General features: G+C 42.3%; 1 protein-coding gene across 1 annotated transcript; it reads left to right on the top strand.

Moving 5' to 3' along the window:
* The first annotated feature begins 1,280 nt into the window (after positions 1–1,280).
* On the top strand, positions 1,281–22,637 carry gxylt2 (glucoside xylosyltransferase 2). The gene is made up of 7 exons (XM_034695945.1): positions 1,281–1,962; positions 10,153–10,345; positions 11,080–11,211; positions 12,371–12,622; positions 12,734–12,857; positions 15,368–15,540; positions 19,167–22,637. The coding sequence occupies exons 1-7, from the start codon at positions 1,676–1,678 to the stop codon at positions 19,341–19,343; spliced, it is 1,338 nt and encodes a 445-aa protein (XP_034551836.1). The 5' UTR covers positions 1,281–1,675; the 3' UTR covers positions 19,344–22,637.
* The last annotated feature ends 3,619 nt before the right edge of the window (positions 22,638–26,256 follow it).

Genomic DNA, 26,256 nt, shown 5'->3' with positions numbered 1-26,256 from the left:
CCTGTGGCAGGATGAACTTCTTCAGCTGGCGGAGGAAGTACAGTCTCTGCTTATCCTGTCTTGATGTTGGGTCTTTGTTAATAATAGAACATAGAGTGGTCTAGAGCTGCCCTGTTTGGAAAAGTGTCTTGAGATAACGTTTGTTGTGATTTGGCGCTATACAAATAAAGATTGATTGATTGTTACTTCTGCATCATTTTGTTTTAATCACCCCTTCATTAATAATAATAATAATAATAATAATAAATTAATAATATTAATATTATTATTATTAATAATAATAATAATAATAATAATAATAATAATAAATAGGACTTATAAAGTGCTTTTCTAAGTACTCGTGAAGAGTGAAAAAATAAAAATAAAGTAAATGAAATATAAAAAACTGATGTGGGGGGAGCAGAGGTCATGTGTTGTAGGCTTTTTGGAAGAGTTGAGTGTCCCTCTAACATTTGAGCCAGCTCTTATTTTAGTTCAGGGGTGTCAAACATACGGCCCGCGGGCAAAAACCGGCCCGCCAAAGGCCTGCGGGATGACTTCGCAAAGTGAAAAAATGACAGAGAAGACATTCACTGCAGTTGTTCAATAAAAGTAACTGCTATTGAAATTTGTCCTCTAGGGGGCGCATACAATCAAACGGCTGATGGAGCGCTCCTGAACGACGCTCCATAACTTTTTTTCTGAGGGTGAAAAAGAATATTTGCAGTTTGCATAATCTGGTTGAATTTCCTAGACTTTTTAGAGCACTTCAAGATCCATCACTAAAGTTTAGGTATATGTGGATCCACTATTTTAGAAAGGAGCCTCATATCGTGTATGTGCTTACCATACTGTGGGTGCGCCATAGGTGCGCTCCTTCACTAATACAGTACTGTGTCAGGTGACTGGGAAACCTGTGTGCTTGGTGTTTTTCGCAGCAGGTTTCAGTCCCTAAAGAATATCATATTCGACCCGACTATAAGACTCATCATTGCAAAAAAAGAACTATGTTTTGTGAAAAGATAGTTCATTAAATGTACATACTTCAGAATGTACTTTTACTTTTTTGCACTGAAACAAAGGGAAAGATTTGGAGTTGTTGTTATTTATAGGTTATTATGGTCTGGCCCACTTGAGATCAACTCGGGCTGTTTGTGGCCCCTGAACTGAAATGAGTTTGATTTAGACACTCAAGAACTGGGCCTGTTGTCAAACTACCTTCTGATTTGAGACTGCAAAATGAAGAGCCTTGAAACAGCTGCTGAAGCAGATCTTCATCAGTCCCAGCTGTGTGTGTGTTACTGCCTGTCACACACAGGAGGTGCCCTTTCTTCTATTCTTCCTCGCCCTGCCCCTCTCACAGTCTGAGGACACTACTGACCCACTTTTCCTCTCCTTAGTTTCAGCCACACTCAACTCTTAAAGTCCAGTAAAGACTCCTCCGCGGTGTGAACTTGTGATTCACGGTGGATATGTACAAAGTGCGCACTCTCCTTTCTGGTTCCTGAAAAGCTCCTTCCTCTGGAGTCTTCATCATGTACTGATCATTCCGAGCAGGGAGCATTAAATATCACCTCGGGGCTCTGTCTGTGATTCACCGTCATGAGTGGAATCCCCTTCACCTCTCTCGTCGTCAGGTCGGATTCTCCAGGATGCGGATCCATGGCAGAGTAGCCGTGGTCAGGTCGGCTGCAGGATGCGGATCCATGGCAGAGTAGTCCTGATCGCAGTCTGTTTGGGAGTTTTCCTACTTTTGTACTTTCTGCGGACCAACGCTGCGGAGGATCTGCTGTCGAGAGGAGCTGTGGTGGAGGGGGGACACGAAGACTCTGTCCCATCGCCCTCCGAGCTCAGGCGGAATGTTGGAGCAAAGTTTGCGCAGAAAGCCCCCTCTGGAAAGGGTGCGGGTCTGGAAAAACCTCCTGGAGCGCGACAGAAGAAGTCCAAACCTAAAGACAGAGCCAGCGGCGCAAAGACGAAGAGGTCAGTGTGTTGTGTTGTTTTGCAGTTTGAAGTTTCCATCTGGTCCACGCCTGTTTGCGTTTATCCACGCACTGCTGCTCCGCTGACTTCTGTGGGGAATGTTATCTCTCCACAGAAAGCTGCACATGAGTGTGTTAGTGTGTAACCATGCTCTGAAACAAACCCTCTATTAATACAGAACATTCTGCTCAACATCCTGTTCTAGAAGACACTCTTCAAACATCTGTCTGCCTGACGGAGTGTATCTCTTTCATCTCCACTTATTCTCTGGATTATTAAACATGCTTTACAGAGAATGGACAAGTCATCTAGATTGAAGTGGTCAGGAACATCAAATACATGACCCCCTAAACTTCATAATCTGACCCTTGAGCTTATTAGGTAGAATCAGGGGCGTGTCCAGAACTTTTTGACCGGGGTGGCCCAACTGAGGCTCTCACATAGGCAGGGGTGGCCAGTGCATTTACAAATAAATAACATTTACCCTTTCTGTCTTCACAACCTACTTTCATTAAAGTATTTAACAGTTGTTATATTCCTTTTGACTTAAAGGTGACATATCACGCTTTTTTCATCAATATATATTGGTCTAAGAGGTCCCCAAAACATGTCTTTAAAGTTTATGCTCAAAAAAACACTTTGAAATCAGATTTTGGCATGCCTGAAAAGCCCTCTTCTTCAGTCCTCCTCAGAACACTCTGTTTTCTCTCTGACCACGCCCCCTCAGGAAGTGGATGTGCCTCGGCTCTCCAGCACGTTGATCTAATGTTTACATGTTGGCTGAATATACACGGCTGCTCACAGACCCGCGTTACTTCAACCCTCTGAATCTGATCCAGAATCTGATCCTGACGGAGAGGCGCCTGTAGCAGGACCTTTTCTGAAGGATTGGTCACAGATTTAGTGTTTCTTGTTGTTTTATTTATCAGTATGTCGACGTGTGTCTTGGTACACAGCTATGTGGCTATGCTAACTAGCGCTAGCACTTATCCATGATAAATAAAAATCATCCACTAGATCTTCAAATCTGCAGATGTGGGGAGTAAAACCGTCCTCTACCAGAAAGGCAGCAGGACCTTTCTGAAGGATTGGTCACAGATTCTGTGTTACTTGTTGTTTTATTTGTCAGTATGTCGACGTGTGTCTTGGTACACAGCTACAGCTACGACATGTAGCTATGTAGCTATGCTAACTAGTGCTAGCACTTATCCATGATAAATAAAAATCATCCACTAGATCTTCAAATCTGCAGGCCTGGGGAGTCAAACCGACCTTTGTGTTTATTAAGACAGCCTACAACTAGCATGCCTCCCTCCTAAGCTCCTTGTTAGCACACATTTGTGCAGGTAATGAAAAACAGAGGAGGGATTCAGTATTATTTTATACAGTCTATGGGCTGAACAAGCTCCGAGCTCTGACTCCGTGACAGACCGGATATTGTTGTTACGTAACAAAAACACGGAAGTCTGAAACGGCTGGTTTCACACACATTTACAGAAAGGTGGAGAAATCAGAACAGGGGCAGAATGGAGTTTTTTTATTCTCGGGGGGTTTGTAGACAGGGACACATATTTCAGGTAGAGAACCATTAAAAAGTCCATTTTGCATGATATGTCACCTTTAAAAAAAAAAAAACATGACAAAGTGGCATACACCTTCTAATTCTTTAAGGACTTTCAAAAGATGTTTTTTCAAAGTCTCATTTGAGGGCACTAATAAAGAAATGTACTGTCAGCCTTTTAACTCATCCCAAATTATAGATTTTAACAGAAACCCCTCCTCTGACAAGGCAAACAGCCAATCATAGTTTAGGATTTTGGGATGGCCCCTGGGGTGGCCAATTTGATTTCAAGGGGTGCCAGTGCCACCCTTGGCCACCCCTCTGGACACGCCACTGGGTCTATTCCTCACAACCCCCCCATCTGCAGGAGCAAAGGTCACATTGAAATAAATGAAGCCCACGTAAGAAGGACTAAAAATGAGCAGTGGATGTTTGTATAAAACTATTGTGAAATACAGGAATTGTTTAATAGTGACTCAAACCCCAAACATATGTCTGAGATTTCCTTTCAGGAGAGCAGAGCCGGCCCTAACTGACTTGGTGCCCTAGGCAGGATTTTAACTGGTGCCCCTTGTATTATAACCAACTCCAACAACCCCATCACACATACACTGAAATACAACCGACATCCAGCTTCATGTTTTACAGGTTTCCTTTGTTTTAGAATAAAAATGACCTCAAAAAGAACATTAATAAAATGATAATAACACTGATATTTAGCAGGAAAATAATTATACAATTTCAAAATGCAAAATGTAATAGTAGTATAATTTATTCAGTTATTATATTATTATTATTATTATTATTATTATTATTATTATTATTATTATTATTATATAACACAATCATTTTCACAGTGTAGACACTTTCAACCAATCAACAGTCATGTATTAAGTGATGACTGAAAAGGCAGAAGTAAAATGCTTATTATAGCCTAGCCTACGTTTTCTATCTAATGACGCTAACAGCTTCCAAAGTGTAAAGAAAACAACAACAACAAAACAAAAACAGGTCAATCATGAACTGAACTGATTTGCATACCATTCTTTTTAAAACCAAAAGCAAATCAAAAGCTTTTAAATGTTTACTGACATCATTCTGCAATTTAATCCAAAATTTAATTAGATAAAACAATATTGTTTATCCTATTATCTCCACGTTTTCTTCCTCACTTATTCCAGTTGCAAGCAGCGCCCCCTATGGATGGCCGGCACTCCTAGCATTTGCCTATACTGCCTACGCCACTGGCCGGCCTTGCAGGAGAGTGTTTTCCTCCTTAGTGGTCTTGAAAAAGCTGCCTCCCTGCAGATGATCTGGTTGTCACAATGATTCTGCAGCCTCTTCTACTGAGTAAATATGTACTTTGTCAGCTACTATTTCTGGTGAAGGATGAGAGGATACATATTGTGTCTTCTATTTTTCTAATTTTAGCCTCATCCCTAGCATTTCCTCCTGGGTTGAATGCCAGCAAAGCCTCAGTGGAAATGAGGTAGTGCTGGAGATAGCTGCTTAGCAGGAAGGCTGTTATGCATTCAGTTCCTGGAGTTTTGAAAGTTAAATGTTGTCCCATTCTGGCATGTTGGATTCCAGTTGCTCAACATGAGTTCAATGGATGAAAACACAGGACTGCAGGCGGGCCAGCTGGGAGACTAGTCAGGATCAAGGGAAGGATGAGCTCAGCAAAGTACAGAGAGATTCTTGATGAAAATCTGCTCCAGACAATCTGGACCTCAGACTGCAGTGAAGGTTCACCCTCCAACAGGACAACGATCCTCAGCACACAGCCAAGATAACAAAGGAGTGGCTTCAGGACAAGTCTTTGAATGTCCTTGAGTGGCCCAGCCAGAGCCCAGACTTGAACCTGATTGAACATCTCTGGAAAGACCTGAAAATAGCCGTCCGTCCCTCTGTCCGTCCGTCCGTCCCTCTGTCCGTCCGTCCGTCCGTCCCTCTGTCCGTCCGTCCGTCCCTGTCTGTCTGTCTGTCTGTCTGTCTGTCTGTCTGTCTGTCCGTCCGTCCCTCTGTCCGTCCGTCCCTCTGTCCGTCCGTCCCTCTGTCCGTCTGTCCGTCCGTCCGTCCCTCTGTCCGTCCACTGTGTATCTACCGTGCATGGGGAAAGTGTTCAGACCCCTTCACTTGTTCTACATGTTGTTATGACACACCCTTATTCCAAAATGGATTAAATTCATTTTTCCCTCAACATTCTCCACACAATACTCCATAATGACAAAGTGAAAAATGTTTTGTAGAATTTTTTGCAAATTAATTAAAAATAAAACACTCAAATATCACATGTGCATAAGTGTTCAGACCCTTTACTCAATACCTTGTTGAAGCACCTTTGGCTGTGATTACAGCCTCCAGTCTTCTCAGGTATGATGCTATAAGCTTCACACACCTGGATCTGAGTTGTTTCTTCCATTCTTCTTTGTGTAATTCTTTCAGCTCTTTCCAGAGATTCTCCCAGTTCCTCCCACTGAAAAACATCCCTACAGCATGATGCTGCCACCACCATGCTTCACTGTAGGGATGGTATTGTCCAGTGGTGCCTGGTTTCCTCCAGACCGGACGCTTGGCATTCAGGCCAAAGAGTTCAACCTTGGTTTCATCAGACCAGAGAATGTGGTTTCTCATGGTCTGTGGTCTTTATCAGAGCGAGTCCACCACATTGAGTGAATCCACTGCAATAGTGATGTGTATTTGCTAGAATCTGGTGATAAGCTATGTCTCCCCAAACTGGGGTGACAGTGTACTTGATACTGCTATGATGGGATACTATGAGCAGGCCATATATTGTGCCTTTTTATCAGAATAGTTGCGCACATCTTATCAAAATATTGACTTTATTATTTTGGGTTACAAATGAAGACCTCTAGGGCTGCACGGTGGTGCAGTGGGTAGCGCTGTTGCCTCACAGCTAGAAGGTTCCTGGTTCGAATCCCCAGCCGGGCGCATGTTTGCATGTTCTCCCTGTGCATGCGTGAGTTCTCTCCAGGTACTCCGGCTTCCTCCCACAATCCAAAAACATGCTCACTCTAAATTGCCCGTAGGTGTGAGTGTGTGTGTGAATGGTTGTCTGTCTCTCTGTGTTAGCCCTGTGATAGTAGTTGACCTGTCCAGGGTGTACCCTGCCTTCCGCCCGAAGCCAGCTGGGATAGGCTCCAGCCCCCCGTGACCCCTAACGGGATGAGTGGTCAAGATAATGGATGGATGGATGAAAACCTCTAAGTACCGAATGCTGGTGAATTCTTGGATTTGGTGACTGGCGGGTAGATTTAAGAGGTCTCACTGCCACATAATGGGTTAATGTTCTAACCAAAATAGTCACATAATTAAAATCAAGTTCAGACTGTGTTACCGCATTCAGCTGCAGCTCCTCTGTCCTACTATGAGCTGTTTCCTTCATAGGGACAGGCTGACACTCAGACATATGCACGTGAGCTCAAATACAGGAAAGGCCCATTTAGTTTTGGTTGCTATGAACCTTTCTACCAACATGTTTCTATTGTTATAAAAAACATTCCTGAGAGATGACGAGTGAGTTAGCCCCCCTCTTCACTGCGATGACCACAGTTAGCCAATACAACATCTGGTGGTTTATTACACAGCACAAACTTGTCTTGATTGTACAACTCCAATTTAAAAAAGCTGTCAGGACAGGGTGTGACATAATCACACAAAAACAGATTTTGATGGTTTGCAAATCATTCAGACCCTCCTACATTTTATTGAAAATAGTGCAGAGGTGACAGGAAAATGAAAAATCTAATTGTTTCTAAAAAATATATATGCTCATTTAAAATTTGATGCAAGCTACATATTTCATGAAGTTAGGACAGGAACAACAACACACAGGATTAATTGAGGCACCACCTTTTTTTACTAGCAGGAACTATAACTTATAACTACTGTTACACAGTGTGAGTCTGAAAAGTAGGAATAAAGCATTAGATGATAGAACTTCTTAAATCAATCTCTGAGTTGTTTAAGTGCCTCTGCAGTAAATGAAGTATTAATCCGAGATAAAAGGTGAATTAAATGTTAATAAATAAAGCAATAATAATGTTGGAACAATAGAATAGAAAGATGGATCATTTGATGAAATAATATCATACAGTAACCAAAGTTTGGTAGAAATATGACATGAGGGGAATATGGACAATCTGAGCTCTACATCAACCCATTGATCACTGTTGAGGATTGTAACCATCGTGCCCTGTTTGACACCTGGAGTACATATGAAGATACCAAGGTGAGGTCAGGAAACCTGGCTCCAAAGTGTCCCCTGGATTAGTTGTGGCATGTGTTGAATGGTTGCACAGTGGTCTGGCTGCTTGGTGTCTGAGGAAAGCTTGGATCCAATGATTGAATGCTTGAGTGAATAACTAAGGAGAGATAACATTGATGTCCGGTCTGTATTACTTCATAAAGCTACTTAAACCACAAGCACATTTTTCAGAACAATGAAATGTTTGGAGGACATTTTTTTTCACCTGAGGAGAACACTTAACAGATTTAAACTGAGGCGAAAGGGAACAAACTTTGACGTGTACAGAAAGAGACGAGGAAGAGACTCAAGACTGACTCTTGCAGATTTCTGATGTGGATCTGGTCTGCTGACCCTGCATCCTGTAAAGATGCAGATATTGCTGTTCCAGGATCCTTCCTCTAAGAGCACTGATGTCCCTGGTTTGTTTTTTAAATTGTCTTGGGTAATGTTCACCAATGTATGATCCCCTCGAACATTCAATTTATACTCACTAAGAATCTGTATGTGAATCCAGTGATGGCTGAAGGCTGAGTTTTTGCCACTTAAGGCTTTAAGTGCAAGACAATCTCCTGGTAACCTTTTCTTGATATGATGATGATCCCAGGGAGTTTTATTCTTACACTTCAGATTATGAAGACTATAAATACAAACCTTTGTACAAATACCAAACTCCTTAAGTTTGACCACAGACTATAATCAATAATACAGTCATGGCCAAAAGTTTTGAGAATGACACAACTATTAATTTTCACAAAGTCTGCTGTTTCAGTTTTTATAATGGCAATTTGCATATACTCCAGAATGTTATGAGGAGTGATTAGCTCAACTGCAATTAATTGCAAAGTCCCTCTTTGCCTTGAAAATGAACTTTATCACCAAAAACACATTTCCACTGCATTTCAGCCCTGCCACAAAAGGACCAGCTAACATCATTTCAATGACACACAGGTGTCACACACATTAACACAGGTGTGGGTGTTGATGAGGACAAGGCTGGCGATCAATCTGTCATGATTGAGTGAGTGGACACTTTAAAAGGAAGATGGTGCATGACACCATTGTTCCTCATCTGTTAGCCATGGTTACCTGCAAGGAAACACGTGCAGCCATCATTGCATTGCACAAAAAGGGCCTAACAGGGAAGTTTATAGCAGCGAGTAAGATTGCACCTCAGTCAACCGTCTATCCAATTATCAAGAACTTCAAGGAGAGAGGTTCAATTGTTGCCAAACAGGCTCCAGGGCACCCAAGAAAGTCCAGCAAGTGTTATCCAGCAGGTGTTGAAGGTGTTACAGCTGCGGGATCGGGCCACCACCAGTGCAGAGCTTGCTCAGGAATGGCAGCAGGCAGGTGTGAGTGCATCTGCACGCACAGTGAGGCGAAAACTTTTGGAGGAAGGCCTGGTGTCAAGGAGGGCAGCAAAGAAGCCACTTCTCTCCAGTAAAAACACCAGGGACAGACTGATATTCTGCAGAAGGTACAGGGACTGGACTGCTGAGGACTGGGGTAAAGTCATTTTCTCTGATGAATCCCCTTTCCGATTGTTTGGGGCATCTGGAGGAAGGCTTGTTCGGAGAAGACGAGGTGAGCGCTACCATCAGTCCTGTCTCTTGCCAACAGTGAAGCATCCTGAGACCATTCATGTGTGGGGTTGCTTTTCGGTCAAGGGAGTGGGCTCTTTCACAATCTTGCCTAAAAACACAGCCATGAATAAAGAATGGTACCAGAACGTCCTCCCAGAGCAACTTCTCCCAACCATCCAAGGGCAGTTTGGTGATGAAGAATGCCTTTTCCAGCATGATGGAGCACCTTGCCATAAAGCAAAAGTCATAACAAAATGGCTCGGGGAACAAAACATTAAGATTTTGGGCCCTTGGCCAGGAAACTCCCCAGATCTTAATCCCATTGAGAACTTGTGGTCAATCCTCAAGAGGCGGGTGGACAATCAAAAACCCACAAATTCTGACAAACTCCAAGCATTGATTATGCAAGAATGGACTGCCATCAGTCAGGATTTGGTCCAGAAGTTGATTGACAGCATGCCAGGGAGAATTGCAGAGGTCTTGAAAAAGAAGGGTCAACACTGCAAATATTGACTTATTGCATGAATTCTGTGTAATTCTCAATACAAGTTTTTGATACTTATGAAATGCGTCTAATTGTATTTCATTATACCATAGAAACATCTGACAAAAACACCTAAAAACCCTGAAGAAGCAGACTTTGTGAAAATTTAATATTTGTGTCATTCTCAAAACTTTTGGCCATGACTGTACATTCTGTCTTTATTTCCTTATTGCATTCTGTGGAAGAAATATCATTGACTTCTTTTTTCCTCCCTGTCTTCTCTCTTTTTCAGTAAATTGAGAAGTAATGTTGCTCGAGCTGTTGCAAAGCGTCCAGAGGAGATGATGCACCTGGCTGTGGTGCTGTGTGGAGATCGACTGGACGAGACCCTCGCTATGGTTAAATCAGCCATTCTGTTTAGTCTGAAGAGGATCAGGTTCCATATCTTTACTGAAGACCCTTTGGCCCCAGAGTTGAAACAGAAGGTCAGAATCCTCCAACAGTCCGATGACTTGTTGAATACAGAACAGATTGATGTATCACGGGGACTGTTCCTGTAACCTAGGCCTATAGAAGCTTTTCTGATTTCTGATCATTCCACTTCATGTTCAATATTCTTCTCTTTGTGGTAGATGCTTTTAAGTTCAGAGCAGCATTTAGTCTGCATCTTTGACTGACAAGAGAACAGACATTTAACCTTTTTATCTCATCATGACGTTAAATATAACAACACATCCTTTTCTCATGGACCATCTGATTCTTTCTAATGAATGTCACTTTGTACCTTTAGTCTAACGTTTAAAGGGACAGTGTTTAAACATCAAAATGGTTTAAATGAAGTCTAATTAATTGTATATGTACACATACTTGCTGTTCCTTACTGTGATTGTTTAACGGGTAATCTAGGTGAAGTGTGTAGAAGTATTCTGAGACCTTCATTTTATATGATTTGATGAAGTTTAAATTGAAATTGTTAGAACTATAGTGGCATACTCTGGACATTAGTGTGTATCTTATTTATTGAATCTTTTTGGGTAAAAGTTCAGCTGCTGGCTGTTCCCATGCACAACCACACACACCAGCAACATGTGTGTGTATTGTTTTTGCATGCTTATATACAACGTTTGGATAATCAGAATGATGTGAGGTAATAATGTCTCTTTCTCACATTATGTCTTGGACTGAACTGTTTCCTTTTATGTGCTGTGTTTTCTTCCAGCTGAGTCAGTGGCCTCCCTCTGCCTTAGCCAGGTTCGAGTTCAGGATATACCCCATAACTTTCTCTGTGGGGAACGCCGACGAGTGGAAGAAGCTCTTCAAGCCATGTGCTGCCCAGAGACTCTTCCTCCCTGTAAGGTTTCAGCACTTCACAGTTTGAAAAACATAATTCATGTTTTACATGTATACTTTTCAAGCATTTTACAAACTCATTTTTGTTCTTCGTAGTTCCTGTTACTTCCAGATACTTCAATCCACAACTTGTTGCGACAAATAGTGAAACTGTAGTGCAGTTAAAGTAGTAACTGAACGTTTCCATCGCTGGCAATATGGAACTCTGTGAGGTACTAGTGTGAAAGGCAATAAATAGTATTTAATGAAGACTGTTAATTATCATATTACAAGCATTGTTGAATGGGTCCCAGCACTGCTCACTTTGTAGCTGTCAGGGTACGTCAGAGTCAATAAACAAGCACATCTTTTAGTGGAATGAACAAAACAGTTAAGTGTTACTGCCTGTGGCCAGTTAGAAGTCCAAATGTGTTCATTATGCATTGTCAGGGCTGTATGTTAACTTTTCTGCAAATTACACTGGTGCCACAGAGGTTGAAAGTCTTGCAGAACAAGACAAAAACTGCCTTTCACATCTCCAAAACCAACCAGGAAGAGTGCAGTTCATCTGTTGTTCCTCTGCATTGAACATTAAATCCCTTCTCCCCTCTTCATCCTTACTTTCTGTTACCAATGTTTCTTCAGCATCAGTTTGTGTATGTACACATTCCCATGTCTCCCTCCACGGAGGCCCATTTATATTCAGTATTCAATTCAATATTCAATATTGATACATTTGAAATGTAGTGAGTCCCAAGGGTCCACAAGAAGAAATGTAATGGGTTCCAAGTAAATAAAAATATCAACAGATATATAAGTAGAAGGGGTGTAACGGTGTGGCAGAAAGTCGGATCGGTTCACAGTATAGATCCTAGTTTTGTACACTTTCAGTACAGTAAGGGAAACAAAAGTAATGCACACACATATAGACATATATGATTTGTGTGTGTGCATGCCCATTATGTATATTCAGTTTTCAGCCATAGATGAGGGAGGCCATGGCATTGACCCCCTGGCCTATAGAACCTTCAGGTTACACAGTTTGTTAAAAGGTACCTCTCATGACCCCCTGATTTTCTGTGGAAGGACGCAGCTAGCTGAATATTGTTTTACAATCTCTGACCTATCCATTTGCTTGAAATACAACTTTAAAAACTATTGGGATTGATTCATCTCACTAGGTCATCCTGAAGGACGTGGACTCTTTACTCTACGTGGACACTGATGTGCTGTTCCTGAGGCCTATGGATGATATCTGGAGTCTCTTTAAGTCCTTCAATAGCACCCAGCTAGCAGCAATGGCTCCAGAACATGAGATTCCAAAGATTGGCTGGTACAGCCGCTTTGCACGCCACCCTTTTTATGGAGTCACCGGGGTCAACTCTGGGGTTATGCTGATGAATCTCACACGAGTCCGCAGCACAATATTCAAAGTAAGCTCAACACAATCATTTCTTTACAACGTGAATAATCCTGAAGGATACTGAAGGATCATTTCTTCAGTGGACTGGAAGTGAAGCTTGTGTGTGGACATTGTGTTTCAGAACAGTTTGATCCCCAGTGGCCTATCATGGGAGGAGCTTCTACATCCACTGTACCAGAAGTACAAAAACCACATTACCTGGGGAGACCAGGACCTCCTCAACATTATCTTCCACTACAATCCAGGTACATTCATTTTAACAGTGACCTATGTCAAGTGATCACAACACATTGACATACCCCCAGCAAGAAGCCTCAAAATGCTCGATGGATGAGCCACTGAAGGTGTGACCAGTATTTCCTGCTGCTAAGTACAACCCCAACTCAGGAAAAGTTGGGACATTCAATAAAAATGTTTTATAAAAAACACATTTTTGAGTTTGCAAATCCTTCAACCCTATATTCAATTGGACATGGTGCAAAGATGCATTACAAAATGTTGAACCTGAACATTGTATCCGATATAGAGAGCAATGTATGCTCATTTTAAATTTGATGTCATTAACAGGTTTCAAACAGTTAGGACAGGGGCATGTTAACCACTATGCTGCAGCCCCTCTCTTTAACTAGACGTGGTAAACATCTGGGAACCAGGGGGACCAGTTTCTGGAGTCCTGTTGTGCCATTCTTGCCTGCTATAGGATTTAAGGTGCTTAACAATTCAGGGTGTCCTTTTTCTAATTTTTGATTTTGTGATGGACCAAATGATTTCATTAGGGGGGAAGTCAGGGCTGCAGGCCGGCCAGTTTAACATCTGGACCCTGGAGCAGAGTTACACAGCCAGGCTGTTGTAATACAAGCAGAATGTGGTTTGGCATTGTCTTACTTCAATATACGAGGTTCTCCCTGAAAGTAAAAAAAAACAGCCAGGGTGGCAGAATGTGTTGATCTAAAACGTGTGTTTTGTTCAGCATCATTGAAGCCTTCCCAGATGTGTAAGCTATCCATGCCACGGACTCTTGTGGCTTATTTCCACCAGATCCATGTTGGAGCCGTCTCCACTTGGTCACAGCACCAGATAGGTTTCAATTCTAATCAAACATTTACTTCAACTGGTTTCGTTCTGTTGTGTCTGGCACAGTTTCAGGTCTGGCAATCCAGAACCCTGCAGCAGATACGCAGATAACACAAGTATAGGGTGCAGATCACTTTAGAATAAGCCAAGTACAAAAGCACAGGGACCGATCAGAGGGAGGAGTTGTACAGTCTGATGGCTTCCTGTCCTCCTCTCTGTCACCCCGTCAGAGAGTCAAACTCCACCCCGACAACATCACTGACCTTACAGATCAGTTTATTCAGTCTGTTTGCATCCACTCCCCTCAGCCTGCTGCCCCAGCACACCACAGCAAACAGGAGAGCACTGATCCACCACAGACTCATGGAACATCCTCAGCATCGTCCTACAGATGTTGAAGGATCTCAGCCTCCTCAGGAAGTAGAAGCGGCTCAGGACGTCTTTGTAGACAGCTTCAGTGTTCCTGCTCCAGTCCAGTTTATTGTCCAAGTAAACCCCCAGGTATTTGTAGTCCTCTTCAATGTCCACACTGCCCCCCTGGATGGAAACCCGCTGGGCGCTGCTGTCTTGCTCCTCTTCAGATCCACAATCAGCTCCTTGGTCTTTGTAACTTTGAGCTGGAGATGGTTCTGCTTGCACTGTGTGATGAAGTTGTCCACCACAGCCCTGTACTCAGCTGTGGAGGTGTCAGAGTAGAGGTCAGCAGAGGGGGGGGTGAAGAGGACCCTAACCTGAAGATGGGGGACTGTGAGAAGAGGGAGGAGCAAGGGAGGGCAGTGGAGTAGCTGGTGTAGAGAAAGGGGAGAGAAGTGTAGGAGCTGTATCAAATCTGTTTAAGACCAGATTCAGTTCTTTGGCTCTGTCCAGGCTGACATCAACTCCTCTGCTGCCAGTCACTCTAAAACCTGTGATGGTCCTCCAGACCTCCCTTGTGTTGTTTGGCTGGAGTTTTCGTTCCAGCTTCTTCCTGTAATGTCCTTATCCTGTCCTACCATGGCCATCCGATATTGGATCTCAGCCTTGTTTCATTGGTCCAGTGTCTCCAGATCCTCTGATTCCTTTAATGATATCATGTTCTGTAGATTATGAACTGCTCACATTCTTTGCAGTTTTACTCTGAGGAACTTTATTCTGAAATTGCTGAACTCTGTCCCCACTCAGCCTCTCAGATCAGTGACCTTTACCTCTGAGTCATGTTACCAACCTGCTGCAAATGAACCCTCATTAGATTTTTTTCAACAAACACAAACTTTTCAGTGTTTTGTTGTCCCTCTCCATTTCTGATGTTTGACTCAGGCATGTGTAGGATGGAGAAATCCAAAGTAAGAATACTTTCTGTAGAGGAGGATATTGCTGTTGAACTGATAATTACAGTTCAAGTTCTCCATTCAAACATCTTCCAGGCATCCCAAACCTGTCGTTCTAACCTTCATCAGTTTATATCCTGGGTGCTGTGTGTACTGCATCGGCGAGTGATGACAACATGTGATGTGTATTCACATCTTTGTCAAAGCGTCTTGAGATAACATTTGTTGTGATTTGGCGCTATACAAGTAAAGATGGATTTATTGATTGATTGATGATTGATTGTTATCCCCACTGTGCTCAGGTATCGTCTTAAAATGAAAGTGTGTTTGGGGAAATAAAGAACAACATTGTATTCTTGTGTGTTGTTTTTCAGAGTGTCTCTTCATCTTTTCCTGCCATTGGAACTACAGGCCTGATCACTGTATGTACGGGAGTAACTGTAAGGAGGCTGAAGAGGAGGGTGTGTCTATTCTTCATGGAAACCGTGGAGTGTATCATGATGACAAGCAGCCTGCATTCAAAGTAGTCTATGATGTAATACGAGAGGTAAGTATTTTGTGCATTTGCTATTTTGTTTTGGTATAACATCATAATGCTAATTTACAAAAGATATTTGACCTTTATGTAACGTGGAGATCCCATTAAGTTAAAAATTCTCTTTAATGAGAGAGACCTGGTCAAGGTAGCTGCCGTACAGAATCAACAACACTTTACCAAAACAACAAAACAACAGCATGATCATCATCAGCAGGAAGTTTAAAGGTGACATATCACGCTTTGTTCATCAATATATATTGGTCTAAGAGGTCCCAAAAACATGTCTTTAAAGTTTATGCTCAAAAAAACACTTTGAAATCAGATTTTGGCATGCCTGAAAAACCCTCTTCTTCAGTCCTCCTCAGAACACTCTGTTTTCTCTCTGACCACGCCCCCTCAGGAAGTGGATGTGCCCTCGGCTGTCCAGCACGTTGATCTAATGTTTACATGTTGGCTGAATATACACGGCTGCTCAGAGATCACGTTACTTCAACCCTCTGAATCTGATCCAGAATCTGATCCTGACGGAGAGGCGCCTGCAGCAGGACCTTTCTGAACCATTGGTCACAGATTTAGTGTTTCTTGTTGTTTTATTTGTCAGTATATCGACGTGTGTCTTGGTACACAGCTACGAACATGTATCTATGTGGCTATGCTAACTAGCGCTAGCACTTATCCATGATAAATAAAAATCATCCACTAGATCTTCAAATCTGCAGACGTGGGGAGTAAAACCGACCTCTGCCAGAAAGGCAGCAGGACCTTTCTGAAGGATTGGTCACAGATTTAGTGTTTCTTGTTGTTTTATTTGTCAGTATGTCGACGTGTGTCTTGGTACACAGCTACAGCTACAGCTATGAACATATAGCTATGTGGCTATGCTGATTAGCGCTAGCACTTATCCATGATAAATAAAAATCATCCACTAGATCTTCAAATCTGCAGACGTGGGGAGTAAAACCGACCTTTGTGTTTATTAAGACAGCCTACAACTAGCATGCCTCCCTCCTAAGCTCCTTGTTAGCACACATGTGTGCAGGGAATGAAAAACGGAGGAGGGATTCAGCATTATTTTATACAGTCTATGGGCTGAACAAGCTCCGAGCTCTGACTCCGTGACAGACCGGATATTGTTGTTACGTAACAAAAACACTGAAGTCTGAAACGGCTCGTTTCACACACATTTACAGAAAGGTGGAGAAATCAGAACAGGGGCAGAATGGATTCTTTTCATTCTCGGGGGGTTTGTAGACATGCCAGGGACACATATTTCAGGTAAAGAACCATTAAAAAGTCCATTTTGCATGATATGTCACCTTTAACTTGTACAAATCTTACCTGTAACTTATGCGATGTAAGCCAGTGTACTCGCCAATTTGTTTATATGCCTGCATACGCTGGCTAAATGGTCAAGGTGTGACAGGGCCATTTATTTAGACATTTCAATTGAAACATTTATGCTGCTCTACAAAGATTTTCCCTGCCAGTTTGACTCTCTGCATGAACAAAAGTTAACAGTCTGGAGAAGAAGCTAACAGCAGTATAATAGCAGAAGAAGACAGCTGGATAATGTTGGACAGTGGTGGAAAAAGTTTTGAGATGTGCAAGCCGCTTTGGGAAGAATAAGAAAGAAAGAAAAAGCATATACCTGACACCTGGCACACAGCTGGAGCCTTTGATGGATGGATGTGCCAGGCGCTACTCCTTTAGCTTGCATTGAAACATGATTTAAATCACATCCCCCTTATAGCTGAATTTGATATGAGACCACATGTTGTTGATCTCTACCTGATAGAAATTTAAAAAAAATGCATGCTTGAACATCTTCTTCACAATCAATTACTCAATGAAATGTTAAACCCCAGCTGGGGATGTTGGGATCAACCAGTTTTACTCATAACCACAATTCAAAAGGTGACATCATTTCATAGTATCATTTACAGAACAACTACACACATCGTTTCAACTCAGTGAAAATAAACCAACGTGTAGTGAACATGATGATCTTACAATCTCAATCTTAGAGAGTTAATGTCATCATTAGCTCATCAGATGACGTCTCATCATACAGTCATCTTATTATATTATACTGTATCATTTTAAAGTTTTCATGGGGTGATTATTGTATCAAATCCTTTGTGGCAATGCACACCCCAGACAGACGGACAGACAGGCAGGCAGACACAGACAGACAGACAGAGAGACAGACAGACAGGTAGGCAGGCAGGCAGGCAGGCAGGCAGGAAGACAGACAGACACACAGACAGACACACAGACAGACAGAAAGACACACAGACAGACAGAAAGACACACAGACAGACAGGCAGACACACAGACAGACAGAAAGACACACAGACAGACAGAAAGACACACAGACAGACAGAAAGACACACAGACAGACAGGCAGACACACAGACAGACAGACAGACAGACACACAGACAGACAGAAAGACACACAGACAGACAGAAAGAGACACAGACAGACACACAGACAGACAGAAAGACACACAGACAGACAGAAAGACACACAGACAGACAGACAGGCAGACAGACAGACAGAGAGACAGACAGACAGGCAGGCAGGCAGGAAGACAGAGAGACAGAGAGACAGACAGACAGACAGACAGACAGGCAGGCAGACAGACAGACAGGCAGACACAGACAGAAAGACAGACAGACAGACAGACAGGCAGGCAGACACAGACAGACAGACAGACAGACAGGCAGGGAGACAGACAGACAGACAGACAGACAGACAGGCAGGCAGGCAGGCAGGCAGTAAGACAGGCAGGAAGGCAGACAGACAGGCAGGCAGACAGACAGACAGACAGGCAGGCAGGCAGACAGACAGACAGACAGACAGGCAGACAGACAGGCAGGCGGGCAGGCAGGCAGGCAGGAAGGGAGGCAGACGGGCAGGCAGACGGGCAGGCAGGCAGACAGACAGACAGACAGGCAAGTAGACAGACAGACAGACAGACAGACAGACAGACAGGCAGGCAGGCAGGCAGGCAGACAGGCCGACTGACCGACTGACCGACAGACAGACAGACAGACAGGCAGACGGGCAGGCAGGCAGGCAGACGGGCAGGCAGGCAGGCAGGCAGACAGACAGACAGACAGACAGACAGGCAAGTAGACAGACAGACAGACAGACAGACAGACAGACAGGCAGGCAGGCAGGCAGGCAGGCAGACAGGCCGACTGGCCGACCGAGTATACGGAGGAACAGGAGAATACTGTAATATATTTGAATCCAAACTGAAAATAAATGATACCCACAACTGAAAAAGGTAACTTTGATCAGAGAACTATAACTGTAACTCAGAGAAACATATATTCCCAAGAAAGTTGGACTATCTCTTTGGAATTGGGTTATAGTTTAAGTGAATCTATTTCAACCTATTCTCGGCAAATAAACGTCTCTCTTTTTTATTTTAGACAATCTAGTTCACCTTTCAAAATTCAGAAGAGGTTTCATCTGCAGCAGATGAATTAGTTTCCCTTTACCATGTTGAGATACGCCTCTAAAGTGGAGCTGGGTCATAATTAATACTCTATGATACATCAAGAAATATGTGCATGTGTGCATGCAGTAACGGGACTAACACAGGACAATGTCCCTGTTCCTACAGTTTCCCTTTGAAGACAACATGTTCCAGTCGCTTTTCTACCCCATCCAGACCAAGTTCCTGGACACAGTCAACACCCTCTGTGGTCGCATTCCTCAAGTCTTCCTCAAGCAGATAGAAAAGACCATGAGGAAGATCTTCCAAGAGAAAGTGGTCCAACATGTAAGACCACATCAGTAACTAACAGAGACATTGATTCAGTGTTTTTTCTAACCACTAGGACCATTGTGCCGTGGATTAGGTCTAAAACCAGCACAGTCTGTGTTTGCACTATGGTCAACACTTCCTTGAATGGTGTCACAAACATCACAAACCTCCAGGGACCAAAGTGGTGACAGACTGATGTTTGCAGAGAAGAATACTGTGCAAGTCATGAAACAACAAAGGAATAATGAAAAACAATCTATTATAATGCTAATGTGTAATCCCTGCCCTCTGCTTGATTCTCTTCATCATGTAGTGTTCAGGAAACCTCCAGGTGTCATTCTGTGCTTAGTGGTGTGTAGTCCTCCTTACACACTATGAAGGGACATGAACAAAGTGTGTAACTCACTACCTGATCATGTCAAGGATCTGCAGTTCTGTGTATAGTTCTAGGTGCAGTGGGGCAGGGCAGAGCAGAGAGAGTGTTGAAACTGAATTCTCCACCTTGGCTTAGAGCAGAACTTTGTGCTGAGCAATCTGTTCCTTTAGAACATAACAGCCTCCGGATATTTCATAAAAACAAACCTTTTGCTTTTCGTATTCTCAATTTTTGTGCAAAACTGCAAAATCACTACAAAGTGATCTCAAATGTACACATGAAGCCTGTCTGTTCTCTCGCCATATTATTAACAGACAGCCAAACTCCTAGAAAGATACTCCTGATACTGCAGTTATATGCATTAATGGGACATGAATCCAAACTGATCTCAGTGTATCAAAGCCCCATCAATCATACTTCTGTGCCGGCTCCACGCCCTAGTGGCCGTTGTAGTTGTGAGCACTACATACATCCACGTGGCTCAGCAATACTCTGCCTAAATTCTTATAGGCAGTGTGATTTCTATGCTGATGGAATATAATGCAGCCCAATCACAGGAGATGCAGTCAAAAAACGTGTAGTTAGGCTTCCCCAGACAAACAGGGCTACGTGGATACAGTGTAGGCTGCAGTGTGGATTCAACACAGAAGTTCAAACCAGGCTTAAAGAGACAGTTCCTTTTTTGTGAGAGGTTGTACAGTTGAGGTCAAAATTATTAGCCCCCCTTGTGAAATCAGATAAAACCCTTGATTTCTCCATGAAAATGACCATTAAAAACAAGTATTTATAGTTTATGTGTTTCCAAAATAACAAAGACAAATGTTCACTATGTTTGATTTGGATCTTTTATTGATGCAATGAATTGAAACAAGAAAAGGTAAAAATGGCATGTCCAAAATTATTAGCCCCCTGGCCTTAAGTAATCAATAGTGCGCCCGTTCTGAGCCACACCTGACAACAACCTCTTCAAATAGTTCTTTACTAGGTTGGCACATGTCTCTGAAGGGAGTTTGGCCCATTCTTCCAATGCAAATTGTTCCAGCTGGTCCAAAGTACATGGTTTCTGAGCATGGACATTCACTTTGAGCACCCACCACAGATTCTCAACAGGATTGAGATCTGGGCTCTGTACGGGCCACTCCAGGACCTTGGTTTAGGTGTCCTTTAATAACTGTTTTACCAATTTTGACGTATGCTTTGGATCATTGTCTTGTTGGAAGACCCAGCACCGACCAAAGCCTAGACTAAGAGCAGAGTTCTTCACATTATCCCTCAAAATGTCAAAATAACTTTCTTTTTTCATGATGCCATGCACCAAAACAAGGCTCCCTGTGCCTGAAGCTGCAAAACAGCCCCACAGTACGATGCTCCCTCCACCATGTTTAATTCTGAGGACCGTGTTCTAAGGGTTGAAGGACTCTCCCTTTCTTGGCCAAACGTGAACAACATCCATGTGCCCAAAAAGTTCCATCAGATCAAAGGATGGACTTCCAAAACTCATCTTTACCTTTCAAATGTTCTCGGGCAAACCTCAGTCTGGCTCTGATGTGCTGCTCTTTGAGTAAAGGGGTTCTGCTGGGATGATGGTCCTGAAGCCCACTACGATGAAGATCCCTCACAACTGTGCTCCTTCAAACATCAACTCCAGAGGAGGTCAGGTCAGCAACAATCATCTTGGCAGATGTCCGGGGCTTCTTGCTGACATCTTCGACTACTTTCCTCTCCAAAGTTCTTGAAATCTTGTGTTTTCTACCACGCCTAGGTTTGTTTCCAACAGAGTTTGTCTCCTTGTACTTTGCAATAATGCGACTTACAGCTATTCTAGACACTGTAAAACACCTGGACATGACAGTATATCCTTCCCTCTTATTATGAGCCTCCATTATCTTCTTTCTGAGCTCAAGACTGATTTTCTTCATCTTTGGCATGGTTAGTAAGAGTAGTCTTTCTCAATAACGTGTTCAAGTACCCTGTTTGGAGTCCCTTAAGTAAATCTCAATGCTGTTTGAATGCTCAGGTGTTGTTAGGAAGCCAACAGACCTACAGGTGTTGTTAGGAAACCAGCTGACTGCTCAGGTGTGTTTTAAAAGTAAAAATTCACAGGGGGGCTAATCATTTTGACCACCTCATTTTTCACTATATTTGATATAAAGTTATCCTAAAAATGTATTTTACATTCCAGAATGTACCAAAGCTACTAAAGAACACTGGTGAATGTTTGCTTATATCAAGTTTTATCAATGATTCAAACATTGGGCAGAATTTAAGGAAAATGTTCCAGAATTCCTCGGGGGGCTGATCATTTTGACCTCAAGTGTATATGTTACATGCCACTAGTAATTAAAGCAGCCATAATGGATGCTGCTCAGCTTGCCTCCTTTAATGAGAAACTGCTCAGTGAAACAACACGCAAGCTCAGCTACAGTAATCTGCAGAAGGGGTCCAATCTGCGGGGCCGGAAACAGGCAACCCGACTCTCACAGAGACCACACTGCCCTCAATCTATTGGGTGGAGTATTGCAGAGGGACACCTACACATTGATGCACAAGTATGCAGAGCTCACGTCCGCATCAGGCACTACTGCGTAGAGTCAACTCAGAAGTATACTTAAGTAAGACTATTGATCGTCTTTTTTCAGTGTTTGAAAACAACTCTCAACATTTTTTGCAAAGTATTTATTTATGACTGAATTTTCTTTTTTTTTTTAAATATCTTCAAAAGGTGTTTTCAGAATATCTTTGTATTCCATCAGTTCCAGATATGTGTATGACATGTTTCTGAACGTGTGTCTTGGAAAGAGCATCGTGTTGATGCATCTCTTGAAGCCACTGTTTCCTCCAGCTTCCTGCATATTTACTCCCAGACTGTGTGTACATAAAAGTTTCTATGTAAAGTCTTTTGTTCAGACTCTGTTTTGGTAAACCAAAATTAAAATAATGTCATGAAAGTTTCTCCATTTGCCTGATATTTCTTTCGAGTCAAGTAGGCTGAGATTGAATATTCTGTTACGGGTGTGAGGGTGAACCCAAAAGCAGCACACTGGAGCCCGGAGGAAACAGCAGGTAACAGTCTTTACTAACCCGGTCACACAATGTCTGTTGAGATGCTGGTTTCGCTGTGTGGAGGATCAGGCTGGAAACAGACGAGGAGCAGGCAAATCTCTTGGTCGGGGACAGAAGGCTGAGGTAGTTACCAGGGCAGAAACGAGGAAGGAAGGTCAGGGACAGGCAGGGTCGAAACCGGGAGATCAGTCCGAGGATAAGTGCTGGAGAGTCTTGCATTTGCAGTGAGAACAATCTGGCACTGAGTGAGCTGAAACCGGGACTTAAATACTGGCAGCAGGTAATGAGAAACAGGTGATTTGTGTTGGCTTAATGAGGAGAGTGTGGTTCAGGTAAACGAAGGGGAGTGGAAATGTAGTGGGCTGAGAGGCTGAGCAGGTGTGGCAGGTGATAACTGTGACATATTCAATATGTAATTCATTCTGTGGTTGAAGTCAGAAGGAGAGATTTTGGCTGTTTCACATTCTGCATTGTCCACAGGTAAGGGCAATCTTACTGAGATCTTCCAAGCCATCAATCAATCAATCTTTATTTATAAAGCACCAAATCCCAACAAATGTTCTCCTCAGACTCTTTCCAAACAGAGCAGGTCTAGACCGTACTCTATGTTCTATTATTAACAAAGACCCAACATCAAGACCTGGTCAGATCCAGTACCATCACACAGACAGGACTCAGTCTGATCTCAGAGCACTTTGCAGCATTTAGCAGGTTACAGCAGTTACAGTTACATCACTGTTATGATAATCAGTATAACCCATGAAATAACTTTATCACTTCTTTTACATTGGGGAGGAAATCCTTTCTCCCATGTGTCTGTGTGACATGTGTGTGTGTTACAGTATATGGGGCTACGGCACTTTACTCTCTGCTCTAAGGCACCTTTGTCAGCAAGATCCATGAGCTGTGAGGTCTTCCCTCTACCCATGCCAGAATTGACTTTTTCTCAATGAACAGGTTCACAAAATGATGCAATACAATAACCAATGTCTTACAAGAAAACAATTACACACAAATGTATCCTGTTCCTTTAAAAAGCAGGGGTCCTGGTCCTTAGACAGTTTGTGTAACTGCTGTATCAGACTTAGTTCAACATAACTTAAAAGATCAGTCTTTTTCACATATGTAGACCAAACATTCAGGAACTATATGGTTAGATTAGGCATTTACACAGCAATCACTAAAGTTTGTACCAGTACTCCCATATTCAAATGTTTTGTCCTCAAAGTGTATCTTACCCTCCATAAATACAAATATTCATGTTAGTGTACGTGATGTATTAACCACAGTTATTTTGTATTTGAGTATTTTGTGTTGTGGTGTTGACACCTCGAGGTAACGCTCCTGTGAAGTTGTTGTAGCGCGCATGCGCCAATTCCATCTGTTGCAAAATGGCCAAGTAAAGTCATGAATGTGAATGCTGCAAAGTCTCCTAAATGAATATATAACAGTGTAATACACTTAGTAACAATGAAGTGTATACACAGTGTATACACCTAATTTAAATAACTTTCTTTTAGTCTGCATTGTCAGTAAACAGTGGACAGAAATCAAGAATTTGTGATTTTTGTTGTACATTTTTAAGAGAATATGAATGATAAGAGAAATCCTTTTTTTCCACTCATGGTTAGTGGTCGTGTGAAGCCAAATTTTTAGCAAACAACTGGGTTTACTCTTTGTATATCATAATGACAACAGAAACTACCCAAGAAACCATCAATTCTGCCAGGGTATGTAAACTTATGAGCACAACTGTCTGTGTATATATATACACTACCGTTCAAAAGTTTGGGGTCACTTAGAAATGTCCTTATTTTTGAAAGAAAAGTACTGTTTTTTTCAATGAAGAGAACATTAAATGAATCAGAAATACACTCTATACATTGTTAATGCTGTAAATGACTATTCTAGCTGCAAACGTCTGGTTTTTAATGGAATATCTACATAGGTGTACAGAGGCCCATTTCCAGCAACCATCACTCCAGTGTTCTAATGGTACATTGTGTTTGCTAATTGCGTTAGAAAGCTAATGGATGATTTGTAACACATTGAAAACCCTTGTGCAGTTATGTTAGCACAGCTGAAAATGGTTTTGCTGGTTAGAGAAGCTTTAAAACTGGCCTTTCTTTGAGCTAGTTGAGGATCTGGAGCATCACATTTGAGGGTTCGATTATACTCTCAAAATGGCCAGAAAAAGAGAACTTTCATATGAAACTCCACAGTCTATTCTTGTTCTTAGAAATTAAGGGTATTCCATGCGAGAAATTGCCAAGAAACTGAACATTTCCTACAACGATGTGTACTACTCCCTTCAGAGAACAGCATAAACAGGCTCTAACCAGAGTAGAAAGAGAAGTGAGAGGCCCCGGTGCACAACTGAACAAGAAGACAAGTACAGTAGAGTCTCTAGTTTGAGAAATAGACGCCTCACAGGTCCTGAACTGGCAGCTTCATTAAATGGTACCCGCAAAACGCCAGTGTCAACGTCTACAGTGAAGAGGCGACTCCGGGATGCTGGCCTTCTAGGCAGAGTGGCAAAGAAAAAGCCATATCTGAGACTGGCCAATGAAAGGAAATGATTAATATGGGTAAAAGAACACAGACATTGGACAGAGGAAGATTGGAAAAAAGTGTTATGGACAGATTAATTGAAGTTTCAGGTGTTTGGATCACACAGAAGAAGATTAGTGAGATGCAGAACAAGTGAAAAGATGCTGGAAGAGTGCCTGACGCCATCTGTTAAGCATGGTGGAGGTCATGTGATGGTGTGGGGCTGCTTTGATGCAGGTAAAGTGGGAGATTTGTACAAGATAAAAGGGATTTTGAATCATGAAGGCTATCACTCAATTTTGCAACGCCATGCTATACCCTGTGGACAGCGCTTGATTGGAGCCAATTTCCTCCTACAACAGGACAATGACCCAAAGCACACTTCCAGATTATGCAAGAACTATTTAGGGAAGAAGCAGGCAGCTGGTATTCTGTCTGCAATGGAGTGGCCAGCGCAGTCACCAGATCTCAACCCCATTGAGCTGTTGTGGGAGCAGCTTGACCGTATGGTACGCAAGAAATGCCCATCAAGCCAATCCAACTTGTGGGAGGGGCTTCAGGAAGCGTGGGGTGACATTTCTTTGGATTCCCTCAACAAATAAACAGCTAGAATGCCAAAGGTCTGCAATGTTGTAATTTCTGCAAAGGGAGCATTCTTTGATGAAAGAAAAGTTTGAAGGACAAAATTATTATTTCAAATAAAAATCATTATTTCTAACTTTGTCAATGTCTTGACTATATTTTCTATTCATTTTGTAACTCATTTGATAAATAAAGTGTGAGTTTTCATGAAAAACACAAAACTGTCTGGGTGACCCCAAACTTTTGAACGGTAGTGTATATATATATAAATGTGTATATATGTGTTTGTGTGTATATATATATATATATATATATATATATATATATATATATATATATATATATATATATATATATATATATATAAATAGACGT

Source organism: Notolabrus celidotus, chromosome 1 (assembly GCF_009762535.1).
Source record: "Notolabrus celidotus isolate fNotCel1 chromosome 1, fNotCel1.pri, whole genome shotgun sequence".
In the NCBI taxonomy this organism is placed as follows: domain Eukaryota; kingdom Metazoa; phylum Chordata; class Actinopteri; order Labriformes; family Labridae; genus Notolabrus; species Notolabrus celidotus.
This window is presented reverse-complemented; position numbering and strand designations above follow the sequence as displayed.

Bases quoted from the DNA above. Each gene is read 5' to 3' on its own strand.
- gxylt2 (XM_034695945.1), top strand. From the start codon at position 1,676: ATGCGGATCCATGGCAGAGTAGTCCTGATCGCAGTCTGTTTGGGAGTT. The intron at 11,212-12,370 runs GTAAGGTTTCAG...TCATCTCACTAG, and splicing joins CCCAGAGACTCTTCCTCCCT to GTCATCCTGAAGGACGTGGA. The intron at 12,623-12,733 runs GTAAGCTCAACA...ATTGTGTTTCAG, and splicing joins TCCGCAGCACAATATTCAAA to AACAGTTTGATCCCCAGTGG.